Raw genomic sequence first — 13,032 nt, forward strand, 5'->3', positions numbered from 1 at the left:
TTGTCCTTGTCTTGGTGAAGTTGACGAATCACCTACATGTATAAGAGCCCTCACTCATTCACAAAGTATTGGAGTCGGGATTCATGCTGAGGCTGGCCCGGGGTGGAATGTAAGACTGATTACTGATGTTGATGACCAGAAACTCGATCTTCGAGTCATCGTGGTTATACGCGGCGACGAGATTGTGCGCTCACTGCCCGGCAGTATGGGAGTGTCACTTTTCTACCTATAGAAATGACGAAGACCTGGAAGGTAAGCGTTACAATACATCACCTGACAGGCGACGGGCTCCCCAACCGAGAAGCATGACAACCTCTGGCCGGTAGGTAGTGGACTGTAAGTGAACAGCACCTGTTACAGGTATCCTGTCATCATGTACAGTACCAGATAAGGCCCATCTTGTTGATCCGCTCCATCGAGCTCACGATGATCCGGCCAACCACCCGATCCTGCAGTTTCCTAGACCGGAGGCTCGCACGCACCTCGGCACACTGCTACCAGCCGAGCTCGAACACCTCGAGGACATAGAGACGGCGGCTCTGTAGTAGACGGCGTGGGTAGTTGGAGTGAGACGTGGAAACTGATGGTAATCTGACAGCAAACGGATCGTTCTATGTGTTGCACGAACGAAGCGTGGCCGGTCCGATGATATAGATGTGTTACATTAAGGGCAGTCTAATTTATGACAACGTTCAACGTCGAATTACTCGCAACACCCTACAAGTTTCGCATAGGGTTACATAGCGCCTACTGTCGACTGTTCCTACGACTAATGCCGTGGCCCGTCTCTCGTCGCTGGATGGGTGGAACAGGGCAGGCATGCAACAATGGAAACTGATTCGTTTTAGTTTGTCCTGACAAAACTACCTGTACGAAGTATGCAACACCAGTAGAGGTACTTGTTATTCGTGCGGGTATTCGACTCTGACTCGTCTCGGCCTGCTCCATTGGACCAAATCCGACTCCAAAAGATACAGGACCAAGGCATCCCTAATTCACTTATGTCTATACGCTCGAGCCTTTGTAGAGGACCTCAGGTGTTAGCTTCGGCCGTCACGACGATAATATGCCATGCAGTGGCAGATGCCGTAGACGTGGTAGGCGGAAATGCAGGTACCCGAACGCTGCCCCTCTCATCTGAAGATGTATCCATCTCTCATCTCGCCGAGATGATCTCGGCCTCTTCCCATTCCCGATCCCCCCCGCCTTTCGTCTTGTCGTACGGGCTGTTCCCCGGTGCCACGGCAGACCAAGAAGAGAAGCAGTGTTCAAATAATTGAGCCGAGCACCTGAAGAAGCGGCAATTAGCAGGTGAGAGAGTTGGATTAGTGCAGCTTACAAGCGCCAGTTGAGAACTTGGAAGCGACTTGCCATCATACATGCGGGGTTTATTTCCGACGAGATCGCGGTCAGCTTACGGAGAATGTACTAGCCGGTCAGCCCGCATGAGTGCAACGCTGTGTTCTGCAAGTTCATCCAACGAAGCAGACCAAGCCTTGGCCGAAAACGTGCGTGCTAAGGCAAGAATCTACGAAGGGAAGCTGACGGGGTTCTAGAAGGTGACGTGACCTTACTAGACCCTATGCCTAGTTAGTTACCTAAGTAGGTAGGGACTTTTTTTAGGTAGAGTATGTTAACTCATAGTACAGCCCTATAAGGGGGCTGATTGCCGAATGGCAGGCAATCTCGCGATCATCAAGGGAGATCCTCGCCGGCTGAAACAGCCGCACAAGACAGCTGGGTCGACCGTTACTTGGGTTGAAGAGGATCCGAGCATGGACGCAAGACCTGACTCAGTTTCTCACCTTGGTTTCTCAGCTACAGTACTATGTAACTGTCCTTCTATCGCACAGCTGCCCAGCAAATGAGTTGGGGGTTGCAGATTACCCGCAGGTACGACCTCCTCTCGCTGACGAGCCGATCAGAGGCTTACGGCGGTATGACGAGGACATGATCGATCCACCAGTTTGCGGCGCACGAATGGTTACCACCAATCGGCGACCGAATGCTCGTGCACGACTTGACTCTTGAGAAATCGGGCTTTTGGCCTGAAGGGTACAAACCCAGTCGTTCCCAGTTCGATGGCCGATTGCTACGCTGGATCGAATATCTGGAAACGGGGCCTGCAAGGCGCGCCCTTGGGCCGCCAGACCCTGGCATAGGAGGCTGAAATTGGGAGCTGCATACGCCAGTTCAAGCTGAGACCACAATATCAAAGGCTGAAGAATGAGGATAGTGACGGGTGTACGGATATGGATTCTTAGACCGCCGTCATGCTTTTCGCTCACTGCAGTTGAAACTGAGCTCGCCCCCACGCTTTGGCGGTGTCCGTCCTCAGCAGGTCAGACTTGGGAAGGTGCACCCAACACTGAAGTGGAAATGAAATGGGTGCAATCGTTGCATGGCCCCACCTCCCGTTGAGTTCCTGCAGTGTCACACGTCATGAGCCAGGGTATGGCTACCAAACAAGAAACTATAGTAAAGACCAAGTGAGATGCGATAGACAGGCTCAAGTCGGGGCTCGGCCATGAGACAGAAGCAGGCCTTTATCTTTATCTTCTCGGCTTTGATATCTGCAGTGCTGTTGCTCAGTTGCAGATTACGTCCCGCGTCCAACAGCCCGCCAAGCAACAGCCAACCGGGGCTAGCCCCGGCCTAGACTTGATTTTCGCCCATCGATAACGTTAGCCGGTACCCACACGCATTTCGAACCTGGGAAAGTGACGGTTGATCAAGCGGGTCTTCGAAGTCGGCGGTCGACAACTGGACCTGCCACGATTTAGGGAGTGGCACAACGCCTTACTACGGTAGATAGAAAGGGGAGCGGTCTGTCCATGTCGGAAAACCGCTCGATGTCGTTTCCGCATCGCACGCCGCTCACACAGCTGTCATGGCGTTGAAATATAGCGCCGCCGAGCAGGCCGACGACGGTTCCCACGCGGAGGCCACCACCCCCTTTCTCCCAGATTCTGTATCGCCACTGTCGCCAAACTCCGAGATTACGTCGAGCACCATGGCATCGCCCGCGTCTTCATCGACCTCACCCCTTCCGTTCGTGACGCTGGCCGAGCAGACATTCACTCCGCTGTCCTTAGACACCGGCGATTTCGATTTGTCGAATGTCCATAACAATAATGCAGCGGGGAAAAGCAAATCGCCGGGTGTGCAAGAAGCGCAGAAGTTGTTGAGCAGGGCGAAAAGTATAGAACAGCTGAGACGCGACGGGAACCTCAGCCGCAGCAGCAGCACGAGCACCACGGCTCCAGTTGCATCCGCGGCGGGCCGTGGCGCCACGCTCGTGAGCGCCAGGGTCGAGTCGTTCGAGGCGCTGCAGGCCAAAAATGCCACGGCTAACCTGGGATACGAGCTGCTCCGGACAAAAAGCCAGGCGAGCCAGGGTTCGCAGCGCCCGGCAGGTCTCGTGTCGCCTGCGCCAACGCTGTCGCGCTCGCCGTCGCCATCTCCGGTCGGCAAAGCGCCGGTTGAAAACGTGCAGTCGACGACGGAGCCCGGTCTTGGCGCTGCAGAGCACGAGACAGCCGTTGCAGCCCGCACGGAAAATACCACTGTGCCGCAGACGACCGCTCCAACGCAGAATCCTGACCCGCCAGCGCCAACTTCGATTGCTTCCCAAGCAAACGATGCTCCTGAACTGCTTCACCCCGCCTCATCCGCTCCCGATTGTGCTCCCACGACCGTCGCCGCCGACACCACCTTGATCCGACCGGTCCCCTCGGCGAGCCAACCACAGGAACGGAGCCGTGCGACCTCTAATCCGAGCCGACCGCGGACCGCGTCGACAGCAAGCCTGACGATCAGTCATCCACGCCCCGACCCCAACAGACTGTCCCTCACCGGAGGGTTTCTCGGCAACATCGCGGCGCTTGAGGCCACGGCCGAGAGGCTATCCATGACAAGTAGCATCGAGGACGCCATCCGCGAGGAGCACAACGAACTCAAGCGTAGCGAGAGCCGGCGGTCGTCTGTTTTGCAAAGCCGTGCCAGAGCAGCATCGACATCCAACCAGTCGCAGCTGTCCGTGGACAGACAGAACTCCATTTTGGGAACCAATAGCGCGGCGAGGACTGGCGGTTACTCGCCCGGAGGTTTTGTGATGAGTCCCAATCGTTCCACGTCCGCCGCATCGGGTCGTCTCCGCTCGGGCAGCAAGGCGAGCTCCATCGGCATGCCGTCGCACATTCCCGAGAATGCAGACATAGCCGGACCCACAGGGGATGCTGACCACGCTCAGGAATTCAGATTCCTCCCGCGGCACGGGCCGGGAAAGGCATCGACCAGGAGTGTCGCCAGTAAGCTGTCGCTTGTGCAGATTGCCGAGCTTGAGCCTCCGAGCTCCCTCACAAAGGAGGTGCTCGACGAGGCAGACCGCGCTGCGGCAGCTGGGAAGCGTCTGGTCGAAGAAGATGATATTCGAGCTAGTGCCTATCAGTTTATTGAGGCGGAATTCGCCAACGATGTCGGGCCCACGCAGCCCGTGGCCACTGAATCGCATGCCGAACCGGCCCCGCGGCTGCAGCTGCACCAGCCGGTCGACTACGGGTATCAGCCCTACCAGGTTACGCCCTACCAGCCAAACCGTCGCGACGAAGAGAGGCCGACGACATCAGGTTCTGGCACAACATTTGAGCAGGCACAGGCAGCCTTCGGTGACTTTGACGGCGTGCACTGCGATCCAGAGGCTGACCGCTTCGGCCCTCAACCGGAGCCCCAAGACCATGGCTCACCAGCACGGCCTCACGCGGCGCAAGCCCCGCGAGCCACATCCTACATCGACCCAGCCACAGGCCAGCACATGCTGTACTACCCAGCCCCTGTACCGGCGATGCTCAACCTTCCTCCCAAGCTGTCGAAGAAACCTAAAGCTGTAGCCCAGGACCCACGTCGCTCACTGGTCGCCGGCGCGCGGCCAAGGGTGTCCCGCGAGTCCAATGTTTGGCTGCCGGACCCTACCGAGGGTTTGCGTCGGAGCCATGACGACGCTCCCTTTATGCCTGAATTTCTCGGTAGTGAAAATGGATCCAGCTTGCACACCGCTCCGCAGCCGTCTGGAACTGGAATGGAGGGTGGAGCGCCGATCCAGCCGTCGCATGCCAGGCACACGTCCGAGGCAACCGTCCGCACCATCCAACCTCCTCCAGAAACACAGCGGGAAACCCGTGGGCCCCAGCGGCTGGCGGAGGCTGGGGACCGCAAGTCTCACTCGATAAATGCCGATGGCATGCCGCCGCAGCTGCGGGCAAGCGCCTTCTTTGATTTGCCTCCGGAGGCGCACAAGATCGAAGTCAAGGACGGCTCCGCCATGGACACACTTGACAGCCTCCTCGACGCGTCGACCAAGGCCCCTGTCAGTGCATTCACCGATCACGTTTTTGCGGGCAAGTTGGGCGCCGAAGTCTACGGTAAGAAGAAGAAGATCAAGAAGTCAGCGACTGCGCCTGAGGTTGCGCCCGAAGAGAAGGCCGCCAAGCGCAAGACCCTTGTGAAGAGAAATTCTAGCGGCAACCTGCTCGGTGACAATGCCGAGGAGAAGCCCAAGCGGAAGACACTTGTCAAGAGGAATTCGGCCGCGAACCTGCTCGATCCGAACACGGAGAAGAAGCGCGCCAGTCGTTTCTCGCTGTTCGGTTCGAAACATGCTGACAAGAACGATTCCGACGACGACGACGCTAGGAGCGCCCGGCATAGCGCTGCGGGTGACGACGCTCGATCCCGCAGGAGCGTATCGCCCGATCGGGAGGCGCCAGAAGCCGACGAAGAAACGGAGGAGGAGAGTGAAGAGGAGGAGCCGGTCTACCAAGGCCCGCCGACTACCTTGCTCGCTGAGTTGCAGCTGCGCAAGCAGCAGAACAAGATGCGCACTCGGCCGCCCCAGCAGGCGTATCCCGAGGGTATGCGCAGCACGCTGCTCGAGCTCGAAGCGGTCGCTGAAGTCGAGCGCAAGGCCCGGCTCGGCAAGCGCGTTACGCTCGCCTGGGAGGATCCGGCGGCTGCTGCGCATCCGGAAAGTGACGACGACGAGGAAGTTCCGCTCGGCGTGCTCTACGCTGCCAAGGCCGCCGGGGCCGCGAACCCGTCGACCATGGACATCAGCGCGATTATGAGCGAGGTGCACCGCCCGCTGGGCCTGATGGAGCGCCGCGAGATGGAGGAGAACGAGCCGCTGAGTCGCCGTCGCGACAGGCTGCAGGGCAAGGTGACGCAGACACTGCCGACCCCGTTGACCGCACTTCAAAAACGCCTGAGCCACATGCCGACCACCAACCGTCTCACACTCCCCGTCCCTCCCGGCGGGCGTTCCCGCCCCGGTTCCATCGCAGGCGACAACAACAACAACATTCCGAACACAGAAGAGAGCGAGCCCGAACACGAGGGCGAGACGCTCGCCGCGCGCAAGGCGCGTCTGGCAGCCGAGAACCCGCTCCCGCGCGCCCGCCCCGTCAGCGCCGCCTTCTCGTCCGAGCTGCTCAGCGTACTAGGCGTGGACGAAGACGCCAAGAGCAAAGGCAAAACCCCGGCTCACAGCCGCAACGTCTCGACGATCAGCGCTCTGGGCAAGGAAAATACCCCGCCCGGTCCCGTCGTGCCGGAGGAAGAGGAAACGCTCGGCCAGCGCCGGGCCCGCCTCCAGCGCGAGCGCGAGGCCCGCGAACGCGAAATGGCGTTCAGTACGCTCAACCGCGCCGCTACGCCGCTTGGCCTCACTCCCAACGCCAGCCTTAAAAATATTGCCCCAAATCGTACCTCCCTACGTCCCAGTACTGGTACTGGCCCTATGCCGATGGCCGACGTTTTGGGGGCTGCTACTCGCCCCATGACCATGACAAGTATGATGGACCCGCGCGAGCAGGAGCGCCTGCGCCGCGAAGCCGAAGCGGCGAGGCACCGGCGCGAGACGGAGGCCAAGATGGCCCTGCTGAGGGCCCAGATGCCGACTACCCTCTCCCGGACGAGTGTCGGCGCGCCCACCGGGGGTTACATGGGGGGACGGTTCAATGATGGGCTTGGTGGCACGGGACTGCAGTCCGGGTTGGGGTATCCAATGTCTGGAGGGCAGCAGAGGGGGAGTACCCTCCTAGGAGGAGGAGGAGGAGGGCTGGTGGGAGCAGCGGGGGCGTATGGCGGGTCGACGCCGAATCTGCTCGCTGTGCCTGGTGTGTACTCGAGCGGTGGGCTGGCGGCGAGCATGAGTGTCAGTGCGCTGCCGTTACAGCAGGGGAATGCTACTCTCGGTGGAGGTGCTGGGCAGGCAGGGCATATGGATATGGTTGAGCGCTGGAGGCGTGGGGTCATGCCTTGAACACCTCACCTCCCCTCATACAGACATACCGCAGAGGCACTCTTATCTGCCGGCCTACTGTGATAAGCTTGGGTTGACGAAGGTGTTGATGAGTGCCTGGGAACGAGGAAAGGATTGACTGGTGTGTCGAGAGTCGTGTCTGTTGTTTGTCATGGCATATACGGTATAAAGCATAGCGCTGCGAGGATTCTCTTTGCGTATGTTTAGGTATAGAGTTGTAATATCTGTTTGCGTTCTATGCTGCTTATTTTGTTTCGCGCGAGAAGGCGATGAGCGTGCCCGTAGCACCGTGTATTCCCTGTTATGCGTGTTTGCCACGAGTGTCGGCGGTGGTTGGGCCCTGTTGTTGTTCTTCGGCAGTACCTTATGTATTTTATGCTAGCTGATACCTGGAACTACCATGCTTCTTTTGTAAACTTGCAGTGCTCACGATATGTCTCATCTCTGGCGATGCATGCTGAGTTAGGACCATCACAGCCAGGGTTAGGGTGAGACTCGACTTGACCCCACACAGTTCAAAGTTGTGGCAGCTGATGCGCCTCGGGCAGTCGCGTGCATCCAACTTTCAGCTCCCTCACCGCAACCACGCGCAACCCAGAAGTAGCGGCAACAACCTGCCGCGGCGCAACGCAAAGTCCGATGGCGACTCTTTTCCTGAGATAGAATCCATTCAATGCGGCCCACCATACACTAACCTCAATTCCATTCATCCGTCTAGTTGCAACATGAACCGCTCGCCCTCGGCGTCGGGGCTGCTCCCGCTCCCCGGCGCGCCCTCCTCCTCCTGGGCGCTCTACCGCGCCCGCATAGCCGCTGTGTTCCGCAACACCGAGGTCTCAGTGCTGGTCGCTTTCTGGCTATTCGGTTCGTCCCCTCCCTTCCTCTCTCCCCTCGTTTTATCTCCCTCCACGGAAACTAACAACTCCAAACCTCCCAGGCCTAATAAACAACGTCCTCTACGTGATCCTCCTCTCCGCCGCACAAGACCTAGTCGGCACCTCCGTCCCAAAAGGCGTCGTCCTCCTCGCCGACGTGATGCCCTCCTTCCTCACCAAGCTCGTCGCGCCCTACTTCATCCACCGCGTGCCTTACTCTTTACGGATATGTGTCTTTGTGACCCTCTCGAGCGCGGGGATGCTACTGGTGGCGTTCACACCCGCTACTACGGGGTCGGTCAGCGCCAAAATGCTCGGCGTCGTGCTCGCCAGTCTCTCGTCCGGCGGCGGCGAGCTGAGCTTCTTGGGCCTGACGCACTACTATGGCCACCTCAGCCTGGCCGCGTGGGGCAGTGGCACGGGCGGCGCGGGCTTGATTGGTGCTGGGCTGTATGTGGTTCTGACCGGGTGGATTGGGTTGGGGGTGAAGGAGAGTTTGCTGGTGGGTGCGGTGCTGCCGGGTATCATGCTGGTTGCGTTCTTTGGGGTGTTGCCGAGGCGGAGGTTGGAGGGATGGCGCGGGGAGTATGAGCCCTTGCGGGAGGGGGATAATGTCAATGGGTCTGTGGCAGCGGTGGGGAGGGAGAGGCGGGAGCGGGACGAGGAGGAGGAGGACGGGTTTGAGGATGTGCCGGCCGGGGCGGCGTCGGCGAGCCTGCTTGCGCCGGGGCCGTCGGTGGCTGCCTCGGCGTATGGCAGTGGGGGAGGGAAGGGCTCGTTCGCGGCGAATCTGCGCCGGGCGAGGGCGCTATTCTTCCCTTACATGCTGCCGCTGCTGCTTGTGTACGTGGCCGAGTACACCATCAACCAGGGCGTGGCGCCGACGCTGCTGTTCCCGCTCGAGCAGTCGCCCTTCTCCGAGTTCCGGGCGTTCTACCCGTTCTACGGTTTCCTCTACCAGCTGGGCGTGTTCATCTCGCGCTCGTCGACTCCCTTCGTGCGTATCCACCACCTGTACTTCCCGTCGCTGCTGCAGGTGGCCAACCTCATGCTGCTGACGCTGCACGCGCTGCTGAACTTCATCCCGTCCGTCTATCTGGTGTTTGTCGTCGTCTTCTGGGAGGGTTTGCTGGGCGGGGCGGTCTATGTCAACACGTTTGCCGAGATCATGGAGAAGGTGCCGGCGGAGGACCGCGAGTTCAGCCTCGGGGCGACGTCGGTCAGCGACAGCGGCGGCATCTGCATCGCCGGGTTTCTGGGCATGGCCATGGAAGTGTGGCTGTGCGGATGGCAGGTGCGTCACGGGCGGGACTACTGCCGGCGCATCGAGGCGAGCTGAGTCGGGTTCTCTCGAATATTGGAGATAAGCTTGTCGTGAGGGACCACAATCGGCTGGTGGTGAAGGACTGGTGCACCACGCAAGCTCCCGTGATGAGCACACGCTGCAGGGCAAGGCTCAGTTCGTCATGGCCATGTGGTGCCTGAGGCGGTGCTACGGACTCAAGGACGACCCAAAAGGGAATGGACTGCGGACCTGCCACCGGCATTGAGCTTGCGCTCTCGGCAGAGCGCGTGGCAAAACTGCGGAGTGAGGGACGGGTGGTGCCATACATACAGCAAGCCGCGTCTCGCATTGCTGACCGTGCTCAATCGGGGTGTGGAATGGGGTCGCTGCTGTCAAGCATGCCGGTCCATGTGTGAGGAGAAGGTAGGGAGGCGGACTTGTGAGACGTTTTCGGTGCAGACAGACTATGATATCGTCAAGTACAGGTTGTCAAGAATCTCTGTCTTGCTGAAGCACCTTTGCTGAGACACCGACGGGTATGAACGTCTCACATCCCTGATCCTTCGGTCTATGCCACCGACTTTGGTGGGTCTATTTGCGGTATCTGTAGAAGACCAAGAGCCGGGGCAGGATTTATGGCACCAAATGGTCGAGGACATTGATTATTAGTAAGGAGCACTGGCATGATGGACTACCTTTCATCTTGACTCAAAGGTTTAAAGTAGTAGTAGTCCAATATTTTGCTTTCACTATAGCCGATATCTCATTGTGATCGATGCGAGACTGTTGTTGGAATCTTGTCAACGGTATCGTCTAATTACCATGTCGTCTTCATCTACAGATGGATATATAGTACCATCCAAATGCATAATCCATGCTCCAGATCTAGTACAAACCGCCCAAACGCCATGCTTCAAACCCAACCCAACCCCCACCCCTATTACCTTTTTCATATCTAGGTACTGCAGTATATAAAAAGAAAGAAAAAAAAAAATCTAAAACAGCTCACAAACGGGCTCCTTCACAGGACAGTTCCACGCCTCCCTAAACGCCCTCGAATTGGCCGCCATACCCAGGATCCGGGCACTATGCGGCGCATGCACGTCCTGCAGCACCAGCTCGTTCCGCTCGGGCGTCGAGTAGTCGCACCACAGGTTGCCCCAGAAAATAAAGAAAAGCTGCTCGTGCGTGAACTCGTCTAAGCCCGGTAGGTCCTGGTCCCACGCCTCGGGCATGTTCTTGCGGTCGGCCACCCACGCGTCGTACGCGGCTCGCAGCCCGCCCGAGTCAGCCAGGTTTTCGGGGAGGGTGAGCTCGCCCGAGACTTGGCCCTTTTGTACTGATTGTGACTGTGATGACCCGCTGCCGGAGTCGGAGGCGGGGATGGGGACGGAGAATTGGGAGTATTGATCGACGAAGCATTGCGCGCGGGACTGGAAGGAGCTGATGGTGGAGTTATCCCACCAGGCTCTGTGCTCGGCGTTTTCGTTCCACAGGCGGCCGTTGTTGTCAAAGCCGTGGGTGATTTCGTGGCCGATGACGGAGCCGAGGCCGCCGTAGAGGGCGTAGTCGGGCAGGTGGTAGTGGAAGAGGGGCAGCTGGCTGATGCCGGCGGGGATGATCATGGAGTTAGTGAGCGGGTGGTACCAGGCGTTGACGGTGGTGACGGAGCCCGAGAAGGAGACGCGGTTGGGCGGGCGGGCCACCTCAGCGTAGGCTTTGAGGGTTGTGTGGCGCCGCGCGGCGAGCATGTTGGCGAAGTAGGAGGTGGCGGTGAAGTTGAGGCCGTCGTAGTAGGCGGCGAGCGACTGCGGCGACGTCAGGTCCGGGTCGGCGGTCGGGTAGCCGATGTTCTGGTTCATGTTCTCGACCTTCTTGATGGCGCGCGCGCGGGACTCGGCGCTCATCCAGTCCAGCTCGCCCAGCCGCTTCTTGAAGGCGGCGCGCAGGTCCGTCGTCATGCGGTCGGCGGCTTGGAGGGTCAGGTTCGGGTAGGTCGCCTGCACGAAGTAGTGGTCCAGGATGTGCCGCAGCATCGTGTCGGCCGCGGCCACGCACGTCTGCCACCGCTCGCGCGGGTCCTCGTAGCCGACTGCCGCGGCGAGGTGCTCCTCCATGATGTACGGCGCCACCTCGTTGATGGCCTTCCACACCAAAAAGCCCTGCACGGCCGCCTTGGAGTGGCTCTCGAGCAGGGTCGAGAACTCGGCCCAGAAATCCGGCACCACGAGAAGGATGTCGGTCGGCGTGCTGTCGGCCGGCGTGAGTGCGGCGACCAGCTTGTCCAGGCCCACGGCGGGGGCGGCCTTTGCGACGTCGGCCACGGAGACGGTCTTGATGAAGTTCTGGGCGCACAATCAGTCAGCCAGTCAGTCACATTTTCAAGCTTACAAGCAGAATACTAGTAGTAGTAGTGGTAGTAGTAGTAGCATCACATACCCAATAATCGCCGTCCTCCTCCACGGCCTGCAGGTACGGAACCTCGAGCTGCAGCAGGTCGCTCTCGAAAGTGACCACGGCCGCGGCAAGCGCCGTGGCGCCGGCCTCGTCCAGCTCCTCGTAGGCCAGGTACAGGGCCTGGGCCACGCCGGTGATGTAGCGCTTCAGCGCGCCCGCGTCGGCGTAGATGGAGTAGTTCGTCGGCACGGGATCCGGCACGTTGAAGCACACGCGGCTGACCTTGGAGTCCAGCAGGTCCGGCATCACCAGCGTGTCCTCGAAGCACTGGCTGGTGACCGTCTTGACGCCGAACTGCTCGAGGAAGGCCACGGCCCCGTGCAAGCCGTCGTAGTCGCCCGCGCTGCTGATGGTGGTGTTGAGGTCGCCCGGCAGCTGCAGCGGCCAGATCTCGTTCAGGCGGCTGACCAGCCCCTGCAGCGGCTTGACCCCGGCCGCCGCGATGGTGTCGGTGTCCATGCACGCCTGGTAGCCCGTCTTCAGCAGGTCGAAGTTGTACTCGTCGTAGCTGCTGCCGCTGCTGCGCGTCGTGAGCAGCGTGGACACGACGCTGTCGGCCTCAGCGTCGCTGGCGCTGTCGAGGATCCGCTTCAGGATGTTCAGGTTGCGCTCGCCGACCGCCGAGAAGAAGTCTGCGTTCTCGCCGTGCTTGTGCTCCGGGTACCCGTAGCAGACCACTAACACACAAGAGTTAGTCCTGGCACTGTTTATTACTGACTAGTAGCATTCACGATAGTCTAGTCTGAGTACTCACTCTTGTCGAACTGGGTGCACGGGTCCATCTCGGCCCAGTTCGGCGCCAGGTTCTGGAGGATATGGGACGCCGCATGGATGCATGCCGGCGTCAAGCACGTCGGCTGGCTGTGCCACTGGCCCATCTTGACGGCTGATGGTTAGGCAAAGAAAAGGAAAAAAAGAAAAAGAAAAAAATCCACGGTTATCGTGACGGGATATGGGGGGAAATCTCCCCGTCTACCACCAGGCGCAACGATGGGCCGTGCATCTCAAAAGAAGTAAACAAGATGCTCCAAGCCACTAAAGCGTCTGCCAAGCCCAGCCCTAGGCGGGAAACCGGGGTTAGCAGGCGGGCGTGATGC

General features: G+C 59.5%; 2 protein-coding genes across 2 annotated transcripts; one reads left to right on the forward strand and one right to left on the reverse strand.

The window, feature by feature from the left end:
* Positions 1–7,876: 7,876 nt before the first annotated feature.
* Positions 7,877–9,623, forward strand: B0T15DRAFT_252813 (CLN3 protein-domain-containing protein). The gene is made up of 2 exons (XM_062863202.1): positions 7,877–8,182; positions 8,256–9,623. The coding sequence occupies exons 1-2, from the start codon at positions 8,044–8,046 to the stop codon at positions 9,530–9,532; spliced, it is 1,416 nt and encodes a 471-aa protein (XP_062720548.1). The 5' UTR covers positions 7,877–8,043; the 3' UTR covers positions 9,533–9,623.
* Positions 9,624–10,252: 629 nt separating this feature from the next.
* On the reverse strand, positions 10,253–12,935 carry B0T15DRAFT_419132 (uncharacterized protein). The gene is made up of 3 exons (XM_062865523.1): positions 12,690–12,935; positions 11,918–12,612; positions 10,253–11,823 (listed from the first exon to the last, which is right to left on the reverse strand). Exons 1-3 carry the CDS (start codon positions 12,811–12,813, stop codon positions 10,474–10,476), a joined length of 2,169 nt encoding a protein of 722 aa, XP_062720549.1. The 5' UTR covers positions 12,814–12,935; the 3' UTR covers positions 10,253–10,473.
* Positions 12,936–13,032: the final 97 nt, after the last annotated feature.

Source organism: Chaetomium strumarium (genome assembly GCF_033439665.1).
Source record: "Chaetomium strumarium strain CBS 333.67 chromosome Unknown B0T15scaffold_5, whole genome shotgun sequence".
NCBI classification, from domain to species: Eukaryota; Fungi; Ascomycota; class Sordariomycetes; order Sordariales; family Chaetomiaceae; genus Chaetomium; species Chaetomium strumarium.